The 24575-nt window shown below is 35.7% G+C and overlaps 1 protein-coding gene across 10 annotated transcripts in view; it reads left to right on the top strand.

The window, feature by feature from the left end:
* Nrg3 (neuregulin 3) overlaps positions 1-5959 on the top strand; it is a 1108134-nt gene extending 1102175 nt beyond the window's left edge. For 7 of the 10 annotated variants that reach the window (XM_006518687.4, XM_030247684.1, XM_011244987.3 and 4 more), the window contains one exon: positions 21-5959. In XM_006518687.4, the coding sequence (XP_006518750.1) occupies positions 21-528 (508 nt within the window). In that variant the 3' untranslated portion in view covers positions 529-5959. The remainder of the gene's footprint in view (positions 1-20) is intronic. The other 3 variants (NM_001190187.1, NM_008734.3, NM_001190188.1) reach the window with 1 other exon arrangement.
* The last annotated feature ends 18616 nt before the right edge of the window (positions 5960-24575 follow it).

The raw sequence follows: 24575 nt of genomic DNA, 5'->3' as shown, positions 1-24575 counted from the left end.
TGTTCCCTTTTTTTTTCCAGGTATGTGTCCAATGGCTTAAGAACCCAACAAAATGCATCAATAAATATGCAACTGCCTTCAAGAGAGACAAACCCCTATTTTAATAGCTTGGATCAAAAGGACCTGGTGGGTTATTTATCCCCAAGGGCCAATTCTGTGCCCATCATCCCGTCGATGGGTCTAGAAGAAACCTGCATGCAAATGCCAGGGATTTCTGACGTCAAAAGCATTAAATGGTGCAAAAACTCCTACTCCGCTGACATTGTCAACGCGAGTATGCCAGTCAGTGATTGTCTTCTAGAAGAACAACAGGAAGTGAAAATATTACTAGAGACTGTGCAGGAACAGATCCGGATTCTGACTGATGCCAGACGGTCAGAAGACTTCGAACTGGCCAGCATGGAAACTGAGGACAGTGCGAGCGAAAACACAGCCTTTCTCCCCCTGAGTCCCACGGCCAAATCAGAACGAGAGGCACAATTTGTCTTAAGAAATGAAATACAAAGAGACTCTGTGCTAACCAAGTGACTGGAAATGTAGGAATCTGTGCATTCTATGCTTTGCTCAACAGGAAGGAGAGGAAATTAAATACAAATTATTTATATGCATTAATTTAAGAGCATCTACTTAGAAGAAACCAAATAGTCTGCCACCCTCATATCATAGTGTTTTTTAACAAAATATTTTTTTAAAGGGAAAGAAGCATTTCAGGAGGGATAAAGCTTACTACTAAAGCTTTAGGGGAGAATTCTGAATCCAATTTCAGTTAGTCCTTACATTGTCCTCTTTAGCTCTTGGAAGATTTGGCCATTTCCAACCTTTGGTCCCATAATGCCAGTATCTATATGGAAAAGAAACTGGTGTTTTCCTAGCTTCAAAGAGATGAAGTTTATTCCAAGGGCAGATGTGCCAGTTGAGCAGATAGCCCTGGCCATTTGGCTCTTCAGTTCCAACCCCTAAATTTCTATTCATCAATGCTCTCTCTACAGGTTATGTCATGTCAAGGAATGTAGTGCTTTGTATTTGATTTTCAAAGAATGGCAGGAAAACATGAAAAGGAAGGAAGACAGAAAATAGAAGTAATCTGGGCAAACTTAGCTCTTCTCATGCACCGTCTTTCTCTGTAATTTGAAAGCACAGAACCTCAGAGGGAGGTGTGAACTTATTATAGGAAAAGAGACAAAATGACATCGTCGTGTTACTAAAGTCATGCTAATAGAAATGTTGTTCTTGGAGAGTGTTTAGAAGCTCTGAAAGTGTGTGTGTGTGTGTGTGTGTGTGTGTGTGTGTGTGTGTGTATGCCTGTGTGCACATGTATGAGGGTGCAAGTGTTGTGGGCTTACTCACATAAGCACTTATGCTAGTTGCACATGTGTCCCTTGTACGTATGTGGGTATATGTGTGTGCATGTGTGTGTGTGTTAAAGCTTGCTAAAATTTGTTCTGAAACATCAGGGAAACTAATATTCAGAAGAGATTTCCCCTTTAAGATCTTTTCACTTTAAATTTTCCATTAAATGTAAATTTGGTTAGCGAGTTCTTGATCCAAGGTAACTTGCATGGCAGGGTCTTATAAAACTCTTGACAATGTCTAGACCATTTTCTGATGTGAATACTATTGAAAAGGACAGCCTTTGGCTTATTGATATCAGCATCACAAAGCAAATTAATGGAGGATGTGTTTAGTTTGAGTCATTTACTTAAATTACTGACACAAGCCAGTCATCAAATTGACAGTTGACTATTTTATTTCTTGTCATCCTCATTGCTAATTTACAGCAAGTCTGCTCTGTGTAGACAGAGGCATTGGCTTCTGTAATTAATGTGGAAGGAATAAATTGTTGAAAACCACAAATACCAGACTATTCAGTTCACAAGCAATGCCCCCAAACAACAAATTGTGTTGTATGTTCATTTGGAATAAAGCAATATTTTTACCACTGCTAAGGTGAACTGAAAACCTCTCCTGAAGATGTGTCTGTTTTATTTTCCCTTATTTCCATGGGGCATTCAAGGAAACTAGTGTTCACATACCCAGTCTTTATCCAATTATTGGTGGTGTTGTTATGTTTACACTGTTTAAAATAAAAAGGCACAGTATTTGAAAGTACATAAAAGATTGCTTTTACTGTAGTTTTGGGAAAGCTTATTTAAAATTTCATTGGTTTCTGTCTCAAGCAGAGAAAGCATGCAATTCTTTCTTGAGGTAAGTTTGTGTTAAATATATTGCAAATTTTTATATGTGAACATTCATTTATATCAGATAGAATACTATCTAGGGAATAGAAAGAACATTAAGAAACTGATCAAAAGAGTTTAATAGGAAACTGAGGTCTTGGATGTTGAAAAAGCAGTGATGAAAACCTGTGTTGTATCTAACAAAAGTTGTATGGGATCATTTGTAACTATTAGAGTTTGCTTGCTTTGAGTAGAGCAGCAAGATGGTTAGCATTTTTAAACATTGTAAATTTTTAATATATTCTTGCTCAATTTAGTTTCACTTGAAAACATTTTTTTATTTATGAAAATCTTAGATGGTTTTTGTAGGTCTATAAAATCCTGAAAGTTGAACATCTACTGGGCCATTAATGTTGTTATTTACCATAAGTGTCAAAAAAGTGAGGACACACTGGTGTGTTAAAGTCAACTTTGTGGGATTGTTTGTTGTTTTGTTTTGTTTTGTTTTGTTTTTTTGGTTTTATTTGTTTTTGTTTGTTTTTGCTTTTTTGTTTTTTTTTTCTTTCCTTATTTCTTTTGACTATAAAATGTTAAGTACCATTCACCCAGAGATTCCATTCATCATACTAGGAGAACAGGTACTCTGAGGAAGTAAAGTCATTGTACAAAACCCAAAAACCAACCAACAAACAAAACTGCAGTATGATCAATATAAATCAAGTCCCAATATAACATCTTACTTTAATAAAGACTGCATATCAAATGATTTTGGTACAAACCAAAATTCCCCACATTCTGAAAATAGCAATTATCAGGCAAATTCAATGGCCATGTTATGGAACCTTTACAGTTATTAGTATTGTCTGAATACTCAAGACAAAATCATCCACAGAAATAGGTATTTTGGTAGTTACCATGGCCTTTGTTTCCTTTTGAAACAGGAATCACTCCTGCAGTGTCTAAGTGTCTAAGCTCAATGGGCACATCTTAGGTTACCAACTGACAAGTGTCCCTTGCAGAAAATGCTGAGACTTTCTACATAAACATGATCTGGCAAATACCTGAGCCATCATTGCTTTGTCTTTCAAGCTCATGTACTTACTAGGGCATGGGAATTTCTACTCCATACCTTTGAATTTGCTTCACATCCCTTATCTTTATTGTGGGAACTGATATTTGTAATTAAATAAGCAACATATACATCATCAACTGGACTGAATATCACCCATTATAATTTTGTTTTGAGTCATTTTTTTCTGGTATGTCTTTTTTATATAACAAAATATTTTAAATTACTGGTAGCTATTGTGGAATGCTGTTGTTGACCAATTGATGTTACTAAGGTAGAATAGAAATTATGTTAGAGAGTTAGCATCTGGTTCTCTCTTCCTTTGTATATTAAACACTCTCTTTCAGACTCTACTGCAGTATCTACCTTGCTGTGAATTAGGTTAATTTATCACACATCCAGTGACTCATATCATTTCTAAGTAACAATAGAGGAGGCATAGAAATCCACTGCTCTTGGCCCTTCACACAGTAGTTATATAACATGTTGACCAAAAAGAGTAAAAGGGCCATACAGACTTCAGAATACTCCCTGAGTTGTGAAGTTAATAGCTACAATTTTACAAGGGTTCTGGTGCCCAAAGTTGAGGCTGCCAATAACCAGATCTCCACCAGACTACATTCAATCCTTGCAGTCACTACCATACACTTATCTTGCCATATGGTGCTATAGGAATAACAAATCATTAATGTGTGTGTGGTGGGGGTGGGATGATCTCTGATTCCCGCCCTCTGAACCTAAGATCAGTGCTAAGAAATCTGTCTCAAATAAGTATATGGTATACCTAAGAACACAGCAGGTGGGGAGGGATTTTTATTTGACCTTTTGGTATCTGGGAAACGTTTTATATATAAAGAATAATTTTTATTATTATTCAATTGTATAGCTTCAGTATAGTGTTTTCAACAGATAGTATGTCTGTGCTGTTTGTATCTTGTCTTCAGAAATTCAGTCCTCATTTCAGGCAAGACTAGTCTAAGGTTTCTAGACTGTTCTCAATTTTATAAACACTCAGTTTGCCCTGGAAAATTATGCTTTCAAATAAGCTTTATCTCTTCCTTTTTTCCCATTCTTTCCCTTTTAAAGAAATACTGAGGGTAAAGACATTCCCCTTCTTTGATTTATATCATCTATTTTCACTCACCCGTTCCTACTGGGACTATGCCCATAATATAAATATTAAATTAGGGTGATTACTTGGATATCCTTATCTTCTCTTCCTTTGAAGAACACCAAGTGGTTACTTCGTGAAACCTTCATGGCCAGACAAATGGCAACGGTTCATCAGACAACCATTTTCAGTTCATTCTCCTTAGTCAAACGGGAACATCTTTGAATTAAAAATTTCACAAAAGCCAATACTGAAATATGTTAGATATTCTCTTAAATTTACAATTAAATGATGGGTGTAAATGATTACTGTCTCTATTTGTATAATTGTCTCAAATGCTTTTTTTTTAAATTAAATATATTCTAACAATGCCTTTGACCTATGGTAGCACTGAACTCTAGTAAGGGCAGAGTGTTTAAGGAGAACAAGGCACTCTATGCACTAATGTCAGACAGCCAGGTGAATTCAGTGACAGAATGGCCATACAAACAGTAAAATAGAGAGCAGGCTTCTTGCCCTTTGATAATTGTTTTCTGTGAATACCTGTATGGATTGCATGTGTATTGTTGCCAAAGAAAGAACTGTGTGAAGAGAAACAACCTGAGTTTGTTGAAAATGAATTAGACATACATCTTTGTGAAAGTTTCTAATTGCAGGTAAGAGTAGTCCCTGGGCCTCATCTGTGTTATAAAAGGAATGTGATGTTGTATTTCATCTTTTTTTTTTCAGTCAAACATCTTGTTGTCCAGTTTTTTCCAGATTTTCTATGATCATTCAGCACTGTTTTTATGTAGTCTGTGCCTATAGATTTATCTCACAAAGTCTTATGAAAGTCTTAGCTCATGTATCAATCAATAAGATTGGCATGTGTAACAGCACATGCCATGGATTAATAGGGTTGTTGCTATGGTTAGACTTAGGGCAACTTTACCAAGATCAGGAGACGAAGATGGATGGCCAAGAAACATGTGATTCTGAAACTTGAGAATCACAGGTCAAACTTTGCTTCACATTTGTCTTAAATGAAATGTGAGAGTTTTTCAATAACAGAGCAAAGCCTCACCACACCAGGCAGGAGAACATAATTGTGTCCTTCACTTACATACATACTAGACAGATGCATTTGTTATAAAAAGTAAAACATATATATTGATGCTCTCAAGTATTTCCATCTCGTGTTTTTTGTTTGTTTGTTTTGAGCTAAGAGTACTGCCATGTGGCACAGGATATCAGTGAATATACAATCTTCTGCCTCAGCTTACTGGATTTGATTATAGGTGTTTATTACTATACCTGGTACAACTAAAACTTTTAAAAATAAACTCTCAAAAATTGAATAAAATTTTAGTTGACACTTTTACATTAAGGTTCAATAAAATGCTAATGTTGAGAGCACCAAAAAGCAGTGTGTACATACTGGGTTTTGTTTACAATTGCTGTTTTGACAGATCAGTACCCCAATATGCTTCTTCAGTACCCCAATATGCTTCTTCAGTACCATCCAGACAAGCACTGATTCTTCTATTTATAATTTATTTTGGTCAAGAACCCATAAAGTTTAAATTCTTTCTGTATTCAATAAAACAATGGAAAATGTTAAAATATTTGAGTCAAAGACATAAAATTCCAGTTGTGTCGTGATTTCAAATGATAAGGATTCTATGCAGTAGTTTCACAAAATGAAACTAGGGAGAAACCCACATTCTTTGAACTTGATCTTGATGTATTTAGAGGTCTGATGAACCACTGAGGCAATTGCAATATATTCTACATCTATAGTATATACTTTTTACAGTAAACAAATAAAAGGAATTAAAACACTACATGCACACAGAGCACTTAGCCATGTTAAATATCAACCCCATGGAAAACCTTGGATGAAATATCTCTCATTAAGAAATGCATGTGTCAAGAATGTGTTCTGGTTTACTCTGATTTTTATTGTTTAAAACCTGCTGTTGAGTGATATCTTGTCAACAAAAGTCTATAGGGGAGATACAATTGTTCAAACAGAAACAAATGGGAGAACATAAATTTTCATCCTAAAAATTTCTGTGTCTTCATGTGCAACTATTGCATATGTACAATGATAATTAGAAGGAAATGTTTTGGCTCATATTTTTTGCAAATATCCACTTGGGAATATCTATTATGAGGAATATTAGAAAATAACACATGATTTTTATACTCAGTTAGCATTGTGTCCTTAGTAGATACATTTTTATCAGGTGGGAGACCCTGGCCACCTCTAGCACATACATGAGTGCCTTGGGAGCCTTTGTTGCATCTCGGAATTAAGATTCTCTTAGGTTGTGATCTTGTTTTACTTTATTAAATGAGGATTTTCATGTAAAAGAAGAGACCAATGCAATTTACTCATTTTATCGTTTTAGTGAGGGATAAGCTAGGAACCTTTTAAATATAAAATGATAAGAAGGTTCTCCATTTAGCCTAGGCATGTTAGTTTTCTGGATATTGTTAAAAGACATTCCTAGCTTGGAATTGTTCTTTAAGTTAGTTCTATCCATGTTCATGAAGGGAATTTGGAATCGTCAATTTAAGTAAAAAGAAGGAAAGTATGCAAAACGAAAATTCTCTTTTTAAACATCAAATTTAGAAGAACCACTACCAAATTATGTCCATAAAAGATAAAGATAAAATACTTGTTTCCTAAAACTTAAAAGCTATAAACAGATGTAATTGTCAAGCAAGTATATTTATGTGTTCTCTTAACAGTTCTTATAACAAAGTGGATTTTTAAAAAGTATCTTTTCTGAAATCTACACTTCATTTTATAAAGCATTTCACCTTTATAGAATTATTAACACAGTATTATTTATACCCATTGAGTGTGTATTTATTCTAAACGGTTCATTGAATATCTTTTACAATTTGACACACAATGAATTAGATCCTGCATTTATTTCTTCACGCAGACCTATTTTTTCATATTATTTTTTACCTCATTGTTAATTTCTCACTCACAACTTGCATTTAATGCTTCATATTTTAATACAAACATACAATAAGTTACCAAACATGAAATGACAGATGTTTCTTTAAAACTAAACTATGTGATGTAAACTGAGCTTGTGGTCTTGGGTCCAAACAATCTAAGAAGCTAAAAAGCATCTTAGAGGCAGAGAGAGAGAGAGTGTTGTGGCCTTCTTTTTTGTAGTTGTGGGAAGGCTGTGCAGTTGATTTGACTTTAAAAAAACATGAAAGGAATAAGCACCATTGGAAACCTTCTGCTTATCAAAAATAAAAGTCAGTTATCCAGAACCCTAAACATTTTCTTACAGGGTTATTTAAAGAACAATTATGTTTCTTTTGAATTTATTTTATGTTGTTCTTCTGAAATTAATGTCACTGAAAGTGTGAAGAATAATAAATTAATCCGTCATTCATTCAAATATATTATAAATATAAAATTGTGTGTCTTTTCACGACTTTTTCCTATGTATATTTATATTTTATAACACTATTATCTTACTTTTTCTGTTATAATTTAAACAATGTCATACTTTCTCATGGCAAGGTATTTTCTTGCAAACATTGAATTTAGAAGCTATGCACATTACAGTTTATAATTTACTTAGACATACTATTATCATTTCAAATTCAAATTGTTGTAGTTCGTTTAATACTTTTAATCAACCTACTTTTGATATTATGACGCACACTAATTTTTATTTCTCTTGGAAGGAGACAGCAGGTTCATAAATGAGTTTCAGAAGATGTATAAATACTTGAAATAGTAAGTAACGCCTTTCTTTGAGTTAAAGTATCTATTTTTTGTTTGTTTGTTTGTTTGTTTGTTTGATTTTCGAGACAGGGTTTCTCTGTATAGTCCTGGCTGCCCTCGAACTCAGATATCCGCCTGCCTCTGCACCACATGTGCTGGGATTAAAGGCATGTGCCACCACTTCCCGACTTAAGTATCTAATTTTTAAGATGGGAGCTAAAGGTGTAAAAGTAAACATAACATATGTGTTTAAAGACATCTATGAATATACACAAAAACAACCTGATTCATTTTCTGATTATACACACTGTAAGGAATGGTATGCCTAGGTCATCAAGTATGACAGTTAGGAAATTCATTTCTCATTTGCTTAGCTGCCTTTGTAGAAGGGGCTAAGATGGAGTCTTAATATCACTTGGGCTTTAACTTTTTCTTTCTTTGTAAATACTTTACTTGAGCTGAAAAGAAATCTAAATGTAAAAATTAATTTTAACTTTTATTTAGAAACATGTCCCATCTTATTTTACATATAAAATTTGAAAAATTCAAATTACTATAAGAAGATAATCACTATTGATATCTGACTACATTTACTTTCACTTTAAAATAAAACAAATATACAATCTCAGGAAATCAGAGTCATCTGGTATTTAAAATATTATGCTTTGCTTCATTAACTCTAGATATTATCTATGACTATTTATTAGAAATAAGCCTCACATGTGTAATTGCTACACAAGCTGTTATATAGCTGAGGGGCTGTGTAACATGTTTCATATGTAATTCAATTGTTTAAATGTTTACTACTTTGAATTATGCCTATATTTATTATTACATGAATGTTAATGATGAAGAATGTTTCCTTGACACTAGAATTGATACTATGTTCTCTTAAGATAGGTATTTGTCTTTTGAGGTATCACTGCTAGATTTTTATTAATGATGTTTTAAAGATGTAAGGGAAGGCTTTGTACAGCTGAGTGAAGTCATGCCTCCCGATCTACATGAAAATTATGTAGTGGTAGAGAAGACAAGTGAGGAGAAAAAATATTTTAAAATACTATTAATATTGAGACCTGGTAAAAAATTACCATAGAAGAAAACAATTATAAAGAATTAAGAAAATATAAGAATTTAGAAATTTTACATGTATCCATTGGATATTCATGAAAATCCTATGAAATCAACATCCACATCATTTGAAAATAGCTAGTCCAGGACTGAGAGGTAAAGAAACTTATACACCAATATATACAATAGATGAAAAATTTAAGAGATTGTGTTTCAACTTATAGTTCATGCATCCTGACACTTTATTTTGCCATTTTATTTAATAAATTTTTCAGATAATGAGGCTTTAAAAATCTAACACAGGGTAGAATATTCTAGACCAAACAAGGATAAACTTGGTCTTAATTCTTTAAACCTACAGATTGTCTATAACAAGTATGAGGGATAAAGGGAGATGTCAGAACTAATGAACAGAGACTGATGTACCCCAATTTTCTTAGTTATCTAAATTTCTGTATCCTCAAGGCAGTCGCTGGATAATTAGGGTATCGCCATTTTATCCAGTGTTTCAGAATGGAGACACAAAGGATCATGCGACAGTCATAACCATAGATACAAACATTGCTGTTGCCATCAGAGGATGGGCAAAACATGACAAGAGTCACAGCTGTATGGTAACATTTACCCATTCAACTCAATAGACTAAATTGTCCAAATGTGATTATGAACTTATATTTATCTGCCATCAATCCAAGATTAGAAATGTGTTAACCATGTGTTCCTTGGAGGAAATAACCAAGATTCATTTCTCCTCCCTTTACTAAATACAAGTTCTTGAGAATAGTCACACAAAGCAAAGAGATCATGTACTACTTAACTAGGACCAATGTAAAACCATTTATGCACACAAAGACTGAACATTCCGTCTAACACACCAATTTCCTGGCTCATTTCTAAATGAGAATTCTACTGTATAATTCTGCTATAACAGTGTGAAAAAAGTTATGGCCAGTAATACACTAAAAGACAGATGTTAAGGACTGATAGGAAGAAAAGGAATGAATATGTGAGAGACAGAAAATGGGAAAACATTAAAAGAAGGATTTTAAAAAGTAGAACTAAAATTGTACATAATAAATACAGAATTTTCAATGTAAAAAGTTTCTAGTGGAAATAAAGTTAAAAATCAGAAGCTGACAAATTTCTATTGTTCTACCCGAAAATACTGATAGGTTTCAAATTTCAAATGTTAAAATGATAAGTTTGGAAACCTTAAAATAGTGGATAAAAGCAAAAAAAAAAATCTCTTCTTAAAAAGCAAATATCAAGTGTGAAGTACAACAGTTCATTAAAGAACATTTTGAAAATTGAAATCAAATTAAAATGAAATTAAACCAGACCAAGCTATTCATGAAATGTAATTCAGTGTTAAACTAGCAAACATTAAAGAAGAAAGAAACAGTATTGGTAAAGATCTTTACCCAATCCACAGTTTAATGTTTGGTCCTATTGAGAATGTCCTTTGCCATACAGAAGCTTTTCAATTTTATGAGATCCCATTTGCCAATAGTTGATCTTAGAACTTGAACTTTCTACATCAAAATAAGAATGGGTTTGTATTCTTCTACATGCTGACTGCCACTTGAACCAGCACCATTTGTTCTATATGATGTCTTTTTTTCCACTGAATGGTTTTGGTTTGTCAATGATCAGGTGACCATAGGTGTGTGGGTTTATTTCTTGGTCTTCGGATGGGGCCACCCAACCATTGCAACATTTTAACCCAGAATTGTCCCTATCTAAAGGAAATGTAGAGACAAAAAACGGAACAGAGGCTGAAGGAAAGATCATCCAGAGACTGACCCTCCATCAGGGATCCATCCCACCTGCAGACACCAAGCCCTGACAATACTGCTGATGCCAAGAAGTACTTGCTGACAGAAGCTTGGAATAGCTGTTTGCTGAGAGGCTCTGCCAGCACCTGACCAACACAGATGCAGAGACTCACAGCCAACCTTCAGGCTGAGCCTGGGGACCACACTGGAAGAGCTAGGGGAAGGACTGTAGGAGCTGAAGGGGTTCACAGCCCCATAGGAAGAACAGCAATATCAACCAATAAGATCCCCCAGCATTCCAAGGGACTAAAGCACCAAAGAGTACACATGGAGGGACCCACAGTTCCAGCTATATATATAGCAGAAGATGGCCTTATCTAGCATCAATTGGAGGGGAGGCCCTTGGTCCTGTGGAGGCTTGATGAGGGTATGCAAGTATGGTGAGTCAGGAATGGGAAAATGAGTTGGGGATCACACTGATAGAGGCAAAGGGGAGGGGAATGGTATTGGTGGTTTGCAGAGAGGAAACTGAATGGAGGGATCAACATTTGAAAAGTAAATAAATAAAATAATCAATAGAAAAAGAAGCAAGAACTATGTTACAATAAGATTTCAATAAGAACCTATTAAAGATACTTTAATCATCAATAGAGAGATGGCCAAGTGGTACAGTGTACTTGCTGCTCTTGCCAAGCCTGGGTTTGATTCCATCTCCAGGGGATTCAACCCCTCTTCTGACCTTTGTGGGCATTGGCATAAATATGTGTTTGCGCATGTGTGTGTTTGCATACACACACACATACAATCACGTACACGCTGACAAATTATGTTTGACATTAAAATATGAAATTATCTAAAAATATTAAAAGAAGATACAAATATGAGTAGTGAATTTAAAAAGATAAATAAAACACTAAATATATAGATTGCAAATATAGAAGTTCTTTATATTACCCAACTTTCTTAATTTTTAAATTTTCTTGATTATCACTATGGACATCTTCATGAAATATGCAACTCCAGCAAAAACAAAAGACACAAATGCATTAAATGCAGAAAGTTCTAAATATCAGGACAGAAACTATGGTTCATTTCTACAATGGAAGAACAAGGACATCCTGAGTTTTTCAGACAAATGCATGGAAGTAGAAAATATCATCCTGAGTGAGGTAACACAGACCAAAAGGACGTGCATGTTATGTACTCACTGATAAGCAGATGTTAGCAAAACAAACAAACAAACAAAAAACAAAACAAAACAAAACAAAACAAAAAAACAGAATACACAAGATAGAGTTCGCAGAACTCAAAAAGATCAACAAGCTGAAAGACCCAAGTGAGGACTTCTCAGTCCCACTTGGGAGGGAGAAGAAAGCAATCACAAGGTGGGGGGAGGGATGGAGGAACCTGTGAAGGAACATGGACAGGGGGTGGGAGGGGAGAGGGGAACCTGACCTGGTATTGGGTGAGGGAAAAGGACTGAAGCCCTGAGGTCCAGCAAAATGGATGGAAACAGGCAACCTTGGGAGATAGGAGGTTGGGGGTACTCTCCAGAATTCACCAGAGACCTGGAAGGTGAGAGACTCTCAGGACTCAAAGGGAGGGACCTGAGATGAAATGCCTAACAGTAGAGAGAGAGAACTTATAGAGCCTACTCCCAATAGGAAGATAGGACATCAAGTAAGGGAGGGGGTTGCCATCCCAGAGTCAAAACTGACCCATAATTGTTACTGTCTGAAAGAACATTGTGGATGTAAATGGAGAGGAGCCTGAAGAAAAGAAGGTTCAGCAACAGGTCCAAAGTGTGATCTAGTTCAAGGGGTAGTCCCAACGCCTTACACTATTACTGAGGCTATGGAGCACTCATCAAAAGGGATCTATCATGACTGACCTCTGAAAGACCCAACAAGCAGCTAAAAATGTCAGATGCAGATATTTGCACCCAACCAAATGGACAGAAGTTGCTGACCCCTGTGGTTGAATTAGGGAAAGGCTAGAAGAAGCTGAGGAGGGTGACCCTCTAGTAGGACCAACAGTCTCAATTAACCTGGACCCCTGAGATCTCTCAAACACTGGACCACCAACCAGGCAGCATACACCAGCTAGTATGAGACCCCCGACATATACACAGCACAGTACTGCTGGATCTGGGATCAATCAGAGAAGATGAACCATGAACTTAACTCTCAAGAGACTGGGATTTGGGGAGGAGGTATGGGATATGGACAAGTCAGAGGGTGAATAGGGGAAAGGTGGCAATAAAATCTGGAGTGTAAATAAATAAATAAATAAATAAAAGACAGAAAGAGAGAGAGAAGGAGAGGGAGAGGGAGGGAGGAGAGGAAGGAAGGAAGGAAGGGAGGAACGGAGGGAGGGAGGGAGGGAGGGAGGGAGGGAGGGAGGGAGGGAGGGAGGGAGGGAGGAAAGGAAGGAAGGAAGGAAGGGAGGAACGGAGGGAGGGAGGGAGGGAGGGAGGGAGGGAGGGAGGCCTCACGGTGTTCCTCCCCGGGAAGTTCAAGCCTGGGCACAATGAAACACTAGAATTCTGGCAGGAGGTTGGGAGGTTGCCCTATCACTGATAGCCTGGAGAAACATAAAGAATGGAAAGGAGGATCCCGATGTGTAGACCACAGTGTGAGGACAAATGACCTTTGTTCCATTGGAACTGAGAGTAAGGATTAGGGAAAGCCTGTGATAGTCAAGGGGTATTGGAGGGATTCTCCCAAGACATCGGTTATGTAACAGCCAGCTTCTCTTGTACAGCTGTACCTCCAGATCTCCAGGCAATATTTCCCCACCCCTAAACAAGGCTCCACAAGACCAAGTTCAAGGATCTGATAGTCAGCTTTATTTTAAAAATCAAATTCATGCCTGCTCACTTTCTTCTTATTTCCTTATATCCTGAGCTTAGCTCTGGTGCTTGGTACCATAGCCAACATGGGGCAAAACAGGTAAGCAAGGACAAGACTTGTCAACCAGTTTCTATTGTTACTAATCCAGAGCTACTGCTCATAAATATTTGCATTATAAATGCTTTTTAAATTGGAAAGAACATTTAGTATGCTCACTATTTTAATGTTTGACAGAATTTTCATTGGGAACATTGCTGATGTCCAGTGTCATAGTAAATGAATATTCTCATGTAGATTATGATAGCATAATAAAAAAATAAATCACCACGGCAGCCTAATGTTTAGTTCAACAATCTGAAGGCATAAGTCTATTAGTTCATTTATCATCTATCAGTTATTTATCATTTATTATTTTTTCCCTACAAAGTACACAGCAGATAGCAGTTGAGTGCTGTTGCTTCAATAAACCATTTATCTAATTTAGTCTAACTAACTATTTCTTTAAGAGCATAAAGTCCATGGGAGCACCAGGTGGACAGTTAAACTGTACATTCATTTCTATTAGAGTGCAAGTCTACTTTCCCACAATTACACGATTAAGAAAGGTGAGTACAGTCTAGCAATAGGAAAGGAGTAGGAAGATAGTCATAAATGTGCCCAGGATAGAGTTAGAACACATAAGAAACTTAAGCAGCAAGTCTCTTGACAAAATACAAAAACAGCTAGGAAGGGTAAATTAAACAAGATGGGCTTGCTATATGAATCTGCAAATTCAAAAGTCCCTTTGTCAAAATAAAAGCAAAGAGAGTGATACAGATCAACTCAGTGTGGAACCACAAATGTCATGGTTGAGGCACTGAACCTGATTGGCTGACCCAGAAATTAAGAGACGTGGGACACTAATGATATCTCAGAAATACATTCATATATAGACAAAATTAATATACTAGGTAGGTATTTTAAATTTAGATCTTTGTGTTATAAATGGTTACTGGTGACACGATAAAATACAAAGAAGGTTGAAGAAATATATTTTCATGTGTAGGTTTTATAAATGCCAGTTTTAAGTTGAGTGTTTTTTAGTTTCTAGGAATGGACCTGAAGAAAAATACTTTAAAATGGATTTAAGATTAGTAATTGCAAAAACATTATGTAAATGATATAACTGAATCATTACAACATAATGCTAAAAATCACATTATCCTAAATAAATAACTTTTTTTTTCATCTGATTCTTTTTTTTTTCTTTTTTTTCCATTTTTTATTAGGTATTTAGCTCATTTACATTTCCAATGCTATACCAAAAGTCCCCCATACCCACCCACCCCCACTCCCCTACCCACCCACTCCCCCTTTTTGGCCCTGGCGTTCCCCTGTACTGGAGCATATAAAGTTTGCGTGTCCAATGGGCCTCTCTTTCAAAGCCTGACCACTGACTCCGCTGCTAATGAATCACTCTGACAATCACTCATTGCTTCCTTAGTATGTGTAGTATATCATTCTAGAACTTGGAGGCTCAGCTAAGACCAAATGGGGTGCTCCTTAGTGAGACCTGCATGTTAGCTGAACCACGGTCTAATGGCAAGAAGAAACTTACATGCACATACAGAAGGATAAAACAAACACCAGTTTGTGTGTGATGAGATCATTCATGCTAGAAGTTATTTAGACACAATATCTTGAAAATTTGTACAATAAGAATTTTCACTAAAGTACTGCTTTCAGCAGCAAAAAAAAAAAAAAAGAAATTAGATGGTTAAGAAAATTATGCTATTTTTAGTTAATGATAATTCTATCAAGTTCAGTATTGCTGAAATTATGTTAGCTATTATTGCCTATGTCTTATTAAATCTAGGATGTATGGAGAAACTAAATTTTATAATGTATGAAGTGTTTATATCCCACCTGTTCCTTTTTACCTAGTGTTTTCCTATATATGACAAATTTACTGAAAATAATAAGAAAAATTCTAAAAATGTAGCAACAGATAAATTGTGGTAAAATTAAAGTAACATATAAGAATGTTGCATGCAGTATCAGACTTTCAAAGAAAACTGCTTTAGAAAGTGTTCTAAATATAAACTATTAGAAGAAATGTTAAATTCCATTTAAAATGGGAATTTCTGTATCAGTAATACATTTGTGGTACGTTAAGTTTCAGCAAGTTAAATTATATAACCCATTGCCAAACTGTTAAGTGTTGACTTGGTTTCTTGGGCTTTCAGTGTTAATAAGTACATGGCTCTCTGGCTTATTCCTTGAAGGGATTTGCTTTAGTCTTTGTCATGCCTCTTTGGTTTGATTAACTAGGGTTTCCCTCTGCTCTTTGCATAAAAATTGTTTTGGTGGAGGACTCAACAAAATGCAGCACATCACTGGTTTCTCCTGAGGCCCCCTATTTTCCAGAGATTAGACATACTTATTTGTGGCATCAAGTTACTGTAACAATTCCCCTTAAGCCAGGGGCAAATGGCAACTTTCCTGACTGCCTCTTTGTACCTCAGGATGCTGGTGCCTCTTTTGTTCATGACTTAATACTTGACAGATAATTCCCCAAATCAAACCATCCATGAAACCACTGGCCTCTAGCAAGATGTACTGCTGCCTACTTTGAACATCCTTGCTGCTAAGGATGGATTTCAGGTTGTTTTGAAATTCTTGAAAGCCATAGAATATTGAGTTGTTCATAGAATTGTATTTGCTGTTAACAAAGTGCAATTAACTGTTATCATCCTCCAACTCTGAGCTTAAATGTATGTTCAGGTTATTTGACATTATTTAGACTGACTATGGAAAATACAAGTAGTCAAGTATCCATTCAGCAAGTATCAGAGTTAACAAGACATCAAAAAGACACTATGTTGCTCTTACCCCAGAGTGCTTCTTCCTAGGTGAGAAAAAGAGCTTCTAGCTTCTGAATCCAATACTTCAACCTTAAAACCCCAATGGCCACACTTTCCTGTACAGAGTCACTGGGTGGCAAGAATGGAAAATATTTATCCATACCTGTGCCCCTGATCTTTTCTTAATATCTATCCCCTCGTGACTCCATAATAAAGATATTCCACTCTCTACATATTGCTTTATATGTAAACCTGTTCATCTATCATCCCATATATGAACATGTTAGTTTCTCTATACACATTCCTCATGTGTAAATATGATCATTTCTCTCTACCTCTGCTCTCATATTTAAACATAACCATTTGTCTGTAATGCCTACATTCATGTAAACAATTTGCTGTTGGCTTCTAGAATTTCTTTCCTTTATTCCTTTCCTATATGCAAGTTTTAAAAGTTGAGATACAACAACATATGTAAGAGTCCTTATTGTCACATGGCTAGAATTCTGTGCAAGGATGGCTAAATAATACAAGTTTGAGTAATGATTGAAAACCCAAAGTAAATTAGAAATAAAGAAAGGGAAGCTATTTTATATAGGGTAGTAGAAGAAGATGGTATATATGTTAGGCTGGTACAAACTGGTGACACACACTTTTAGAGAGGACAGGAGTATTGAGGTTAGTGTCAGCACAAGGAGCTATCACTAGGGAGCTTTAAGGACACAAGGGCTATGTACAGACTTTCTTGTAAAAGTTGGCTTTCTGTCTTTATTAAAATATCTTTGGGGTGATAAGCATGGGTCAGAGAGTCCTGATGAAGTAATACAGGTGACAGCAATGTCTTAATAAAGGAACGTCTATGCTAATATTCATACATAGAAACAAAAAAATGGTTCATTTATATTTCCCATTTCTGATGGGGTTTCACACACAACTGACTTTAAAGGACTGTTCAAACTTTACTGGTCATTTCTTAACTTAGGAAGATTCCATGCTAACTTCCATTCTCTAAGGGCTGATCTTTACACATCTCACAGTGACAGTATTTCACGTACATTTGTTCCAGAACTTCCCATTTTACACATCATTTTAAAAATATTTTCATTTTTAAGTTACATCAAGTTTGTCAAGGCATTTTACTTTTAAAAACTGTTTCAGATGCTCCAAATTATTTAGAAAAATGTTCATTAGCAATATCATTCCAAACTCTGTGGTAGAATCTGGGGGGGGGGGGGGCTGTACTCTGTCCAGATAACTCTATATAATGACAATATGCATAAGATGGATGGTGTACAATGACATAAACAATATAGGCAATACATATTTAGAATAATACCTTTGCTTACTGTTCCAAACTAATCATGGCTTGCAAAAAGAAATACTCTTTGAAACTGTGACCAGAACTTTATTCATTCACAAGTTAGTTAACTCATTAATGGATAACAGATATTGTCTCAACTTGCTGTACTTGCAACACCTATCAGACAACATGATGACAGGAGTGTGTATTATGAGGATATCATGAAGGGACAGAGTTGGAGTGACATGTCACACTTTTTACAATGCTTAGAAAGACCCTCCTCCAGAAGCCATCTTAGGGTTCACATTTACTTCAATGATATGAAGAAAGGAAAGGGACTCTGTAGGACCTGGAAATATAACATCATTCCTTAGGAAATATCTCTAGCAGCTCAGGGAAGAGAACAGAGGCTTCAGACAAGTAGATAAGTGACCTGAAGGATCTGCAGGATGTAAAATATGATAGAGTTCTATAATAAGGTTAGTTCAGGGAATGGGAAGGACATTTGAATAGACAAACACAAAAGTTAAATTTATGTTAGCCTTCTATGTGCCTAGAAAATTACTCAAGCTTTCATCAAAGGAACAGAGAGTCCATGATAAGATTTGGAAAGATATAGATCAAAGATATTACTTCAAGACTCTAAAAGACATGATGCCTGCTTTAAGTTATACTTGGGAAGGACACATGGGAGAAATTGACAGCTAAAGCAATTTTTTGGAGCTAGACATAACACAACAAACTAGATTGAAAGGAGGAAAAGAAAGGAAGAACAGCACTTCATACATTGTCTTTAGTAATGGTGGGTGAGGTGCCACTTTATAAGAAGAAAGAGAAAAGTCAATAATGCTTCATCAATAAAAAATATCAATAGTTTATTGTAAAGACTTTAGACCAATAATAAAGAAATGCTTATGACACACTGAGATAAATCCAAGTTAAATTTTTTGTCAGTATGAGCTAAGTGGGTAAAAATTGAATTCCAATTCAGGTTAAAAGCCTAACAAGAAAAGCTTAAAACCTAATGATCATTGAAAAGAAAATAGAGAGACACCATTTTGACTTCGGAGGAGACAAGAAGGAAGACTTTTAAAAGACATTATCAAAAGGTGAACAGAGATGAGAGTAGAATGTTGACACGGAAGGAGGGAAAAGGATGTGACAAAGGAAATAGTGGTAAGAAGTATGACAGTGCCTGCTACCAGTTCCCAAGGATGAGACTATCACAGAAACATAGTTTTCCAGACTATCAATGTTTTAAAGATCTGATGTAGTTCTCTTTCACTTTTTTTTTCCATTTTTTATTAGGTATTTAGCTCATTTACATTTCCAATGCTATACCAAAAGTCCCCCATATCCACCCACCCCCACTGCCCTGCCCACCCACTCCCCCTTTTTGGCCCTGGTGTTCCCCTGTACTGGGGCATATAAAGTTTGCAAGTCCAATGGGCCTCTCTTTCCAGTGATGGCCGACTAGGCCATCTTTTGATATATATGCAGCTAGAGTCAAGAGCTCTGGGGTACTGGTTAGTTCATAATGTTGTTCCACCTATAGGGTTGCAGATCCCTTTAGTTCCTTGGCTACTTTCTCTAGCTCCTCCATTGGGAGCCCTATGATCCATCCATTAGCTGACTGTGAGCATCCACTTCTGTGTTTGCTAGGCCCCGGCATAGTCTCACAAGAGACAGCTACATCTGGGTCCTTTCAATAAAATCTTGCTAGTGTATGCAATGGTGTCAGCGTTTGGATGCTGATTATGGGGTGGATCCCTGGATATGGCAGTCTCTACATGGTCCATCCTTTCATCTCAGCTCCAAACTTTGTCTCTGTAACTCCTTCCATAGGTGTTTTGTTCCCAAATCTAAGGAGGGGCATAGTGTCCACACTTCAGTCTTCATTCTTCTTGAGTTTCATGTGTTTAGCAAATTATATCTTATATCTTGGGTATCCTAGGTTTGGGGCTAATATCCACTTATCAGTGAGTACATATTGTGTGAGTTTCTTTGTGAATGTGTTACCTCACTCAGGATGATGCCCTCCAGGTCCATCCATTTGGCTAGGAATTTCATAAATTCATTCTTTTTAATAGCTGAGTAGTACTCCATTGTGTAGATGTACCACATTTTCTGTATCCATTCCTCTGTTGAGGGACATCTAGGTTCTTTCCAGCTTCTGGCTATTATAAGTAAGGCTGCTATGAACATAGTGGAGCATGTGTCCTTCTTTAAGAACCATATTGGTCTCATATTTACTTTGCTTTGCCATCTTTGGTGCTTGATCTGTGGTCACTAAGAGGTATTGTCAGCCATCATGGCAAGAAAATACAAGGCATGGCAAGTGTCATATTGGTTCTTAGAGCTTCTAGCAAAAACTCAATATAACCTGTGCTCAGAATTAAACATTTATTTTAATTGTATGTATCTGTATGCTTGTCTCCATATATGTATGAGCAAATTATCATACAGCAGTCCCCACAGAGACCAGAAGAGGGTATCATACCCCTTGGAAGTGGAACTATAGGTAGTTGTCGACCATCATGTGAGTCTTCAGAAGTGAAGCTGGTCTTCTACAAGATCAACAAGTGCTCTTAAAGACATTTTCCTTGACTTTGCTTAGCTTTAATGCCAACCATATGGACACCCAAAAACATTTCTAGAAATAGTTTTTAGTGTTCTCTATTAGTGTTCTCAGCAAGGTGCAAAATGGTTCTGGGCTCCATTAATAATGTCCATTTCACACCCTCAAACTGGACTGTCCCATAGTTTGAAAAGCTTTGAGATATGTCTTTTTTTTCTGTTTTTTTTTAATTGGATATTTTCTTCATTTACATTTCAAATGTTTTTCCCTCTCCAGGTCTCTCCTTCAGAAGTCCCAGGTGTTTGTTTGTTTGTTTGTTTGTTTTTAATTTCCACTCCAAATCTATAAGAACAAGGAAAATTTAGAGAAGTCAGATGACATCTGCTTTAGAAAGGATGAGGCACAGACATGTTAATAGATTTAGCCCAGTACAAAAATCAAGATCTGATCTTAGCTATGCTACCTATATTAAACTCATGAGAGATCTAAGCTAAGGTCCCTACAGTAAGAAACTATCAGTATGTTTAAAGAAGAGAACCTAAGAGTATATCAAGAGGCATATCACTGTGATTCTTAGCTTACAAATAAAACCATAATTTATTATATAAATTATGGGGTTATATTTTATTGAAGTCATAAAGTCATATTTGACTCTTTAATATCATACTTAGACAAGACCTATTAGGATGTTTTCCAGTTAGTATTATATTATGTTTTTTTTCCAAGAAAAGGTATTTTTAAATACTAATACCAATCCCAGATACTTATAAAAGTTCAAAATAAAATATTGGATTCATTAAATTGAAATTTTAAAGTGCCACAATCTTCTGAGATATAAGAAGTAAATTTCATGTTATCCTTAAGTTTTTATTTTTATAGATAATTTGCTGATGAATTGGAATAGCCAATTTATTGTTTGTTTGAAATGATAGCTATTTAGAAAGTTTGCATGTACTGAGATAGTCTTAATTTTGCTGTTTTCCTCTGACAGTAGCACCAATTTCCTAGCAACTCTATTCTCTGGACTAGGAATTATGTCAGCTTCAATAAATCCATTGCCTCTTATGAGCAGACATGCTCTGTCTGTATTCAGTAATTCAGAGAGCTTTGGGTCTGCGTCATCAAGTGGACTTAGGTATTGGCAAGGGGAAGCATGTACCTTCTATGACTTCTAGGTCAAGGTAGGTGTGAACGTTATTTAGTGATGTCAATGAATTAGATGCTTTATAATTATCACTGCAGGAAGAGTCTTATCATCATGCTTCATAACTTCAAATTTATAAACATTCTTTAAGAATATAAATTATAGGCTTATATTTTATTGACATCATATAACTCCCTAAGAGCCAACAAGAGACAAGCCTTAAACTAGTAGGTGATGAGAAAAGAGTCTATAAGCACAGAGAAGGAAGGGAATGATGGAGCAAAGTCCTAAAAGACATGGGGAAAGAGAAGTCCACTGGTCAGAAAGGAGATAATAGCTTGCAGTGGGCCATTCCCAACAATGAAAATTAAGTACATAAATGTGAATGGAAATATTCAAATGTTTCAAAGTACATTCTTTATTGAGTATAAAGGGGTTGGTTCACTGAACATAAAATCAGTAGCTTTGTTGAAAGCTTACAGAATGTAAGAGCTTTTCACATACAAATGGGAAAGAATGGTGGGGAATGCAGATTAAATGAAACTCCCTGGTCCAAGTTGAGTAACAACAGCAACAACAACAGAACTGGATGTCCTGGCTATGTGTTAACAACAGCTGTAGAATGGCTGCAGAAAGGTAGAAGATATGAAAGGGGTACATCTTCAGTGCTTGTGTTTCTTTAAAAAAATAAAGGCAGAAGAGCTGAGTGACAAATGAGCTGATATTACAAAAACAGGTATGCAAACTGGCTACAAATGCAGCTTGGCCACAGAGGGAAGGAAACCAAGAGGCCTTTGGTGGCCTCAAAGAAGACATGTAAAGTACCATCAATACAAAAAATTAAAACGTCACATATTGGTTCAGTGGTTCTCAACCTGTGTGTCACCACCTCTTAAGGGGTGGATCGACCCTTTACAGGGGTTGTAAGTCAGATATTATTATTCATACAAGTAGTAAAATTACAGTTATGAAGTAATAACGAAAATCATTTTATGGTTGGGGATGACCACAACAGGAGGAACTATACTAAAGGGTCATAGCATTAGGAAGGCTGAGAAGCAATGCATTACCTATCTACATTGTGGCATGTGCTTCTACTCAGGGATTGTTGCTGTTCCTTCTGTTCTGACTCATAATTTGAAACTTGTTAAATTAAATGATACTATTTACAAAATTATTCCATTTACACCTAAAACTAAAACTCAGGTCTGTTTGACTCTACTGCCTATCATATTCTACATTTAAAGGGCTTGCAATTTACTAGAAACTAAGAACTAGAGGTGGTTAAGAGGCATGTGAACAGTTAAGTCATAGTCTGAGATGAGGATGTAGTTACTCACCATTTCAATTATTACTGCTGATGCCTAGACTAAGAAAATATGTAACTGAGAATGAGCAGAAGTGAAAATTATCTGGGAAGACACTCCTGGAAATCAGAGTGTCAGATATTTTTGAGTTAATAAAGGCATCTTAGTGTGCACGTTTACCTCATGAGCACAAAGACAGTAATTTAACTAGCCCTTGTGGAACTGGGGCAAAAAAAAAAAAAAAAACAAAAACAAAAAAACAAACAAACATGGTGGATGGAGTCCATTTAGTATTCTCATGCAATCTTACATTTGTTAAGATTACTCTTACTCTGTGGTTAAGAGCATTTACTGCTTTTGCAGAGGACCCAGATATTATTCCCAGAATCCATGGGACAACTATTTGTAAATCCAGTTTAAGAATATCCAAACCCCTAATCTGGACTCTGTGGATACCTGGCATGCATGTGTTACACAGCCAACACATAGACTATTATAAGTCTTCTTTAAACAATATATATGTGTATATACATATATATATTGTTTAAAGAAGACTTATAATATATACATTCTAAAATCAAGTAATTATTTAATTTTTTACAAAGTAATTAATAAATATGTTTGAGGAGGGATATTTAAGTATATGGTATGAGATACTCAACTCTAATATCATTACTACTAATGGTCTGTGGTATATTTAATGCATGCATATTATTAATGTTTTGTTACAAATCCAATTATTTCTCATAAAACTACTCTTTTCAAAGTAAAAGTCACGCCTATTAGCATTTTGTAATAGTAACAAATATACCATAAATTAATATAAATTATTAAAATCCAAGCTCTTTAAGCAAATCCTATAGCCCTTAATATATAATGCATTGACCTCTATCTAAAACCATCTTAAATTTACATGTAAATACAAACATAATGATCCTCTAGTGAATCTAGTAAGAATTCTACCCATCTCCTGAAGTGACTGTTTAATTCCTACCCTGTCATCAGGGCATCAAGGAAATGTTTCTAAAGAATGATTGAGTATACACACTTTCAGCAAAGAGGCTGGATACAAAATTTACTCAAAAAAGTCAGGACTCCCTGTATATAAATGATAAATCGAATGAGAAAGTAATTAGGAAAACAATGCCCGTTACAATAGCCATGAATAATTGGTGTAATTCTAACCAAAAAAAAAGTGAAACACCTGTATGACAAGAACTTCAAGTCACTGAAGAAAGAAATGAGGAAGATATAAGAAGATAGAAAGTTTTCCCATGCTTGTGGATCTGTAGGATTAACATAGTGTAAATGACATCTTACCAAAGTAATCTACAGATTCAATACAATTCCCATCAAAATTCCAATACAATTCTTTTTTAGACCTTGTCAGAGCAATTCTCAACTGTATAGGGAAAAACAAACAAACAAACAAAAAATCCAGGATAGATAAAACAAAAATTTCTGGAGCTTTCGCCATTCCTGACTTCAACATATACTACAGAGCACAGAGTAATAAAAAAAAAAAAACAAAAAAACCAACCAACCAAACAAACAAACAAACAAAGAAAAAACAAAGCCAGGCAGTGGTGGTGTGCCTTTAATC

Source organism: Mus musculus, chromosome 14, assembly GCF_000001635.26.
Source record: "Mus musculus strain C57BL/6J chromosome 14, GRCm38.p6 C57BL/6J".
NCBI lineage: Eukaryota > Metazoa > Chordata > Mammalia > Rodentia > Muridae > Mus > Mus musculus.
The sequence above is the reverse complement of the archived record's forward strand: the minus strand, read 5'-3'. Positions and strand labels throughout refer to the sequence as shown.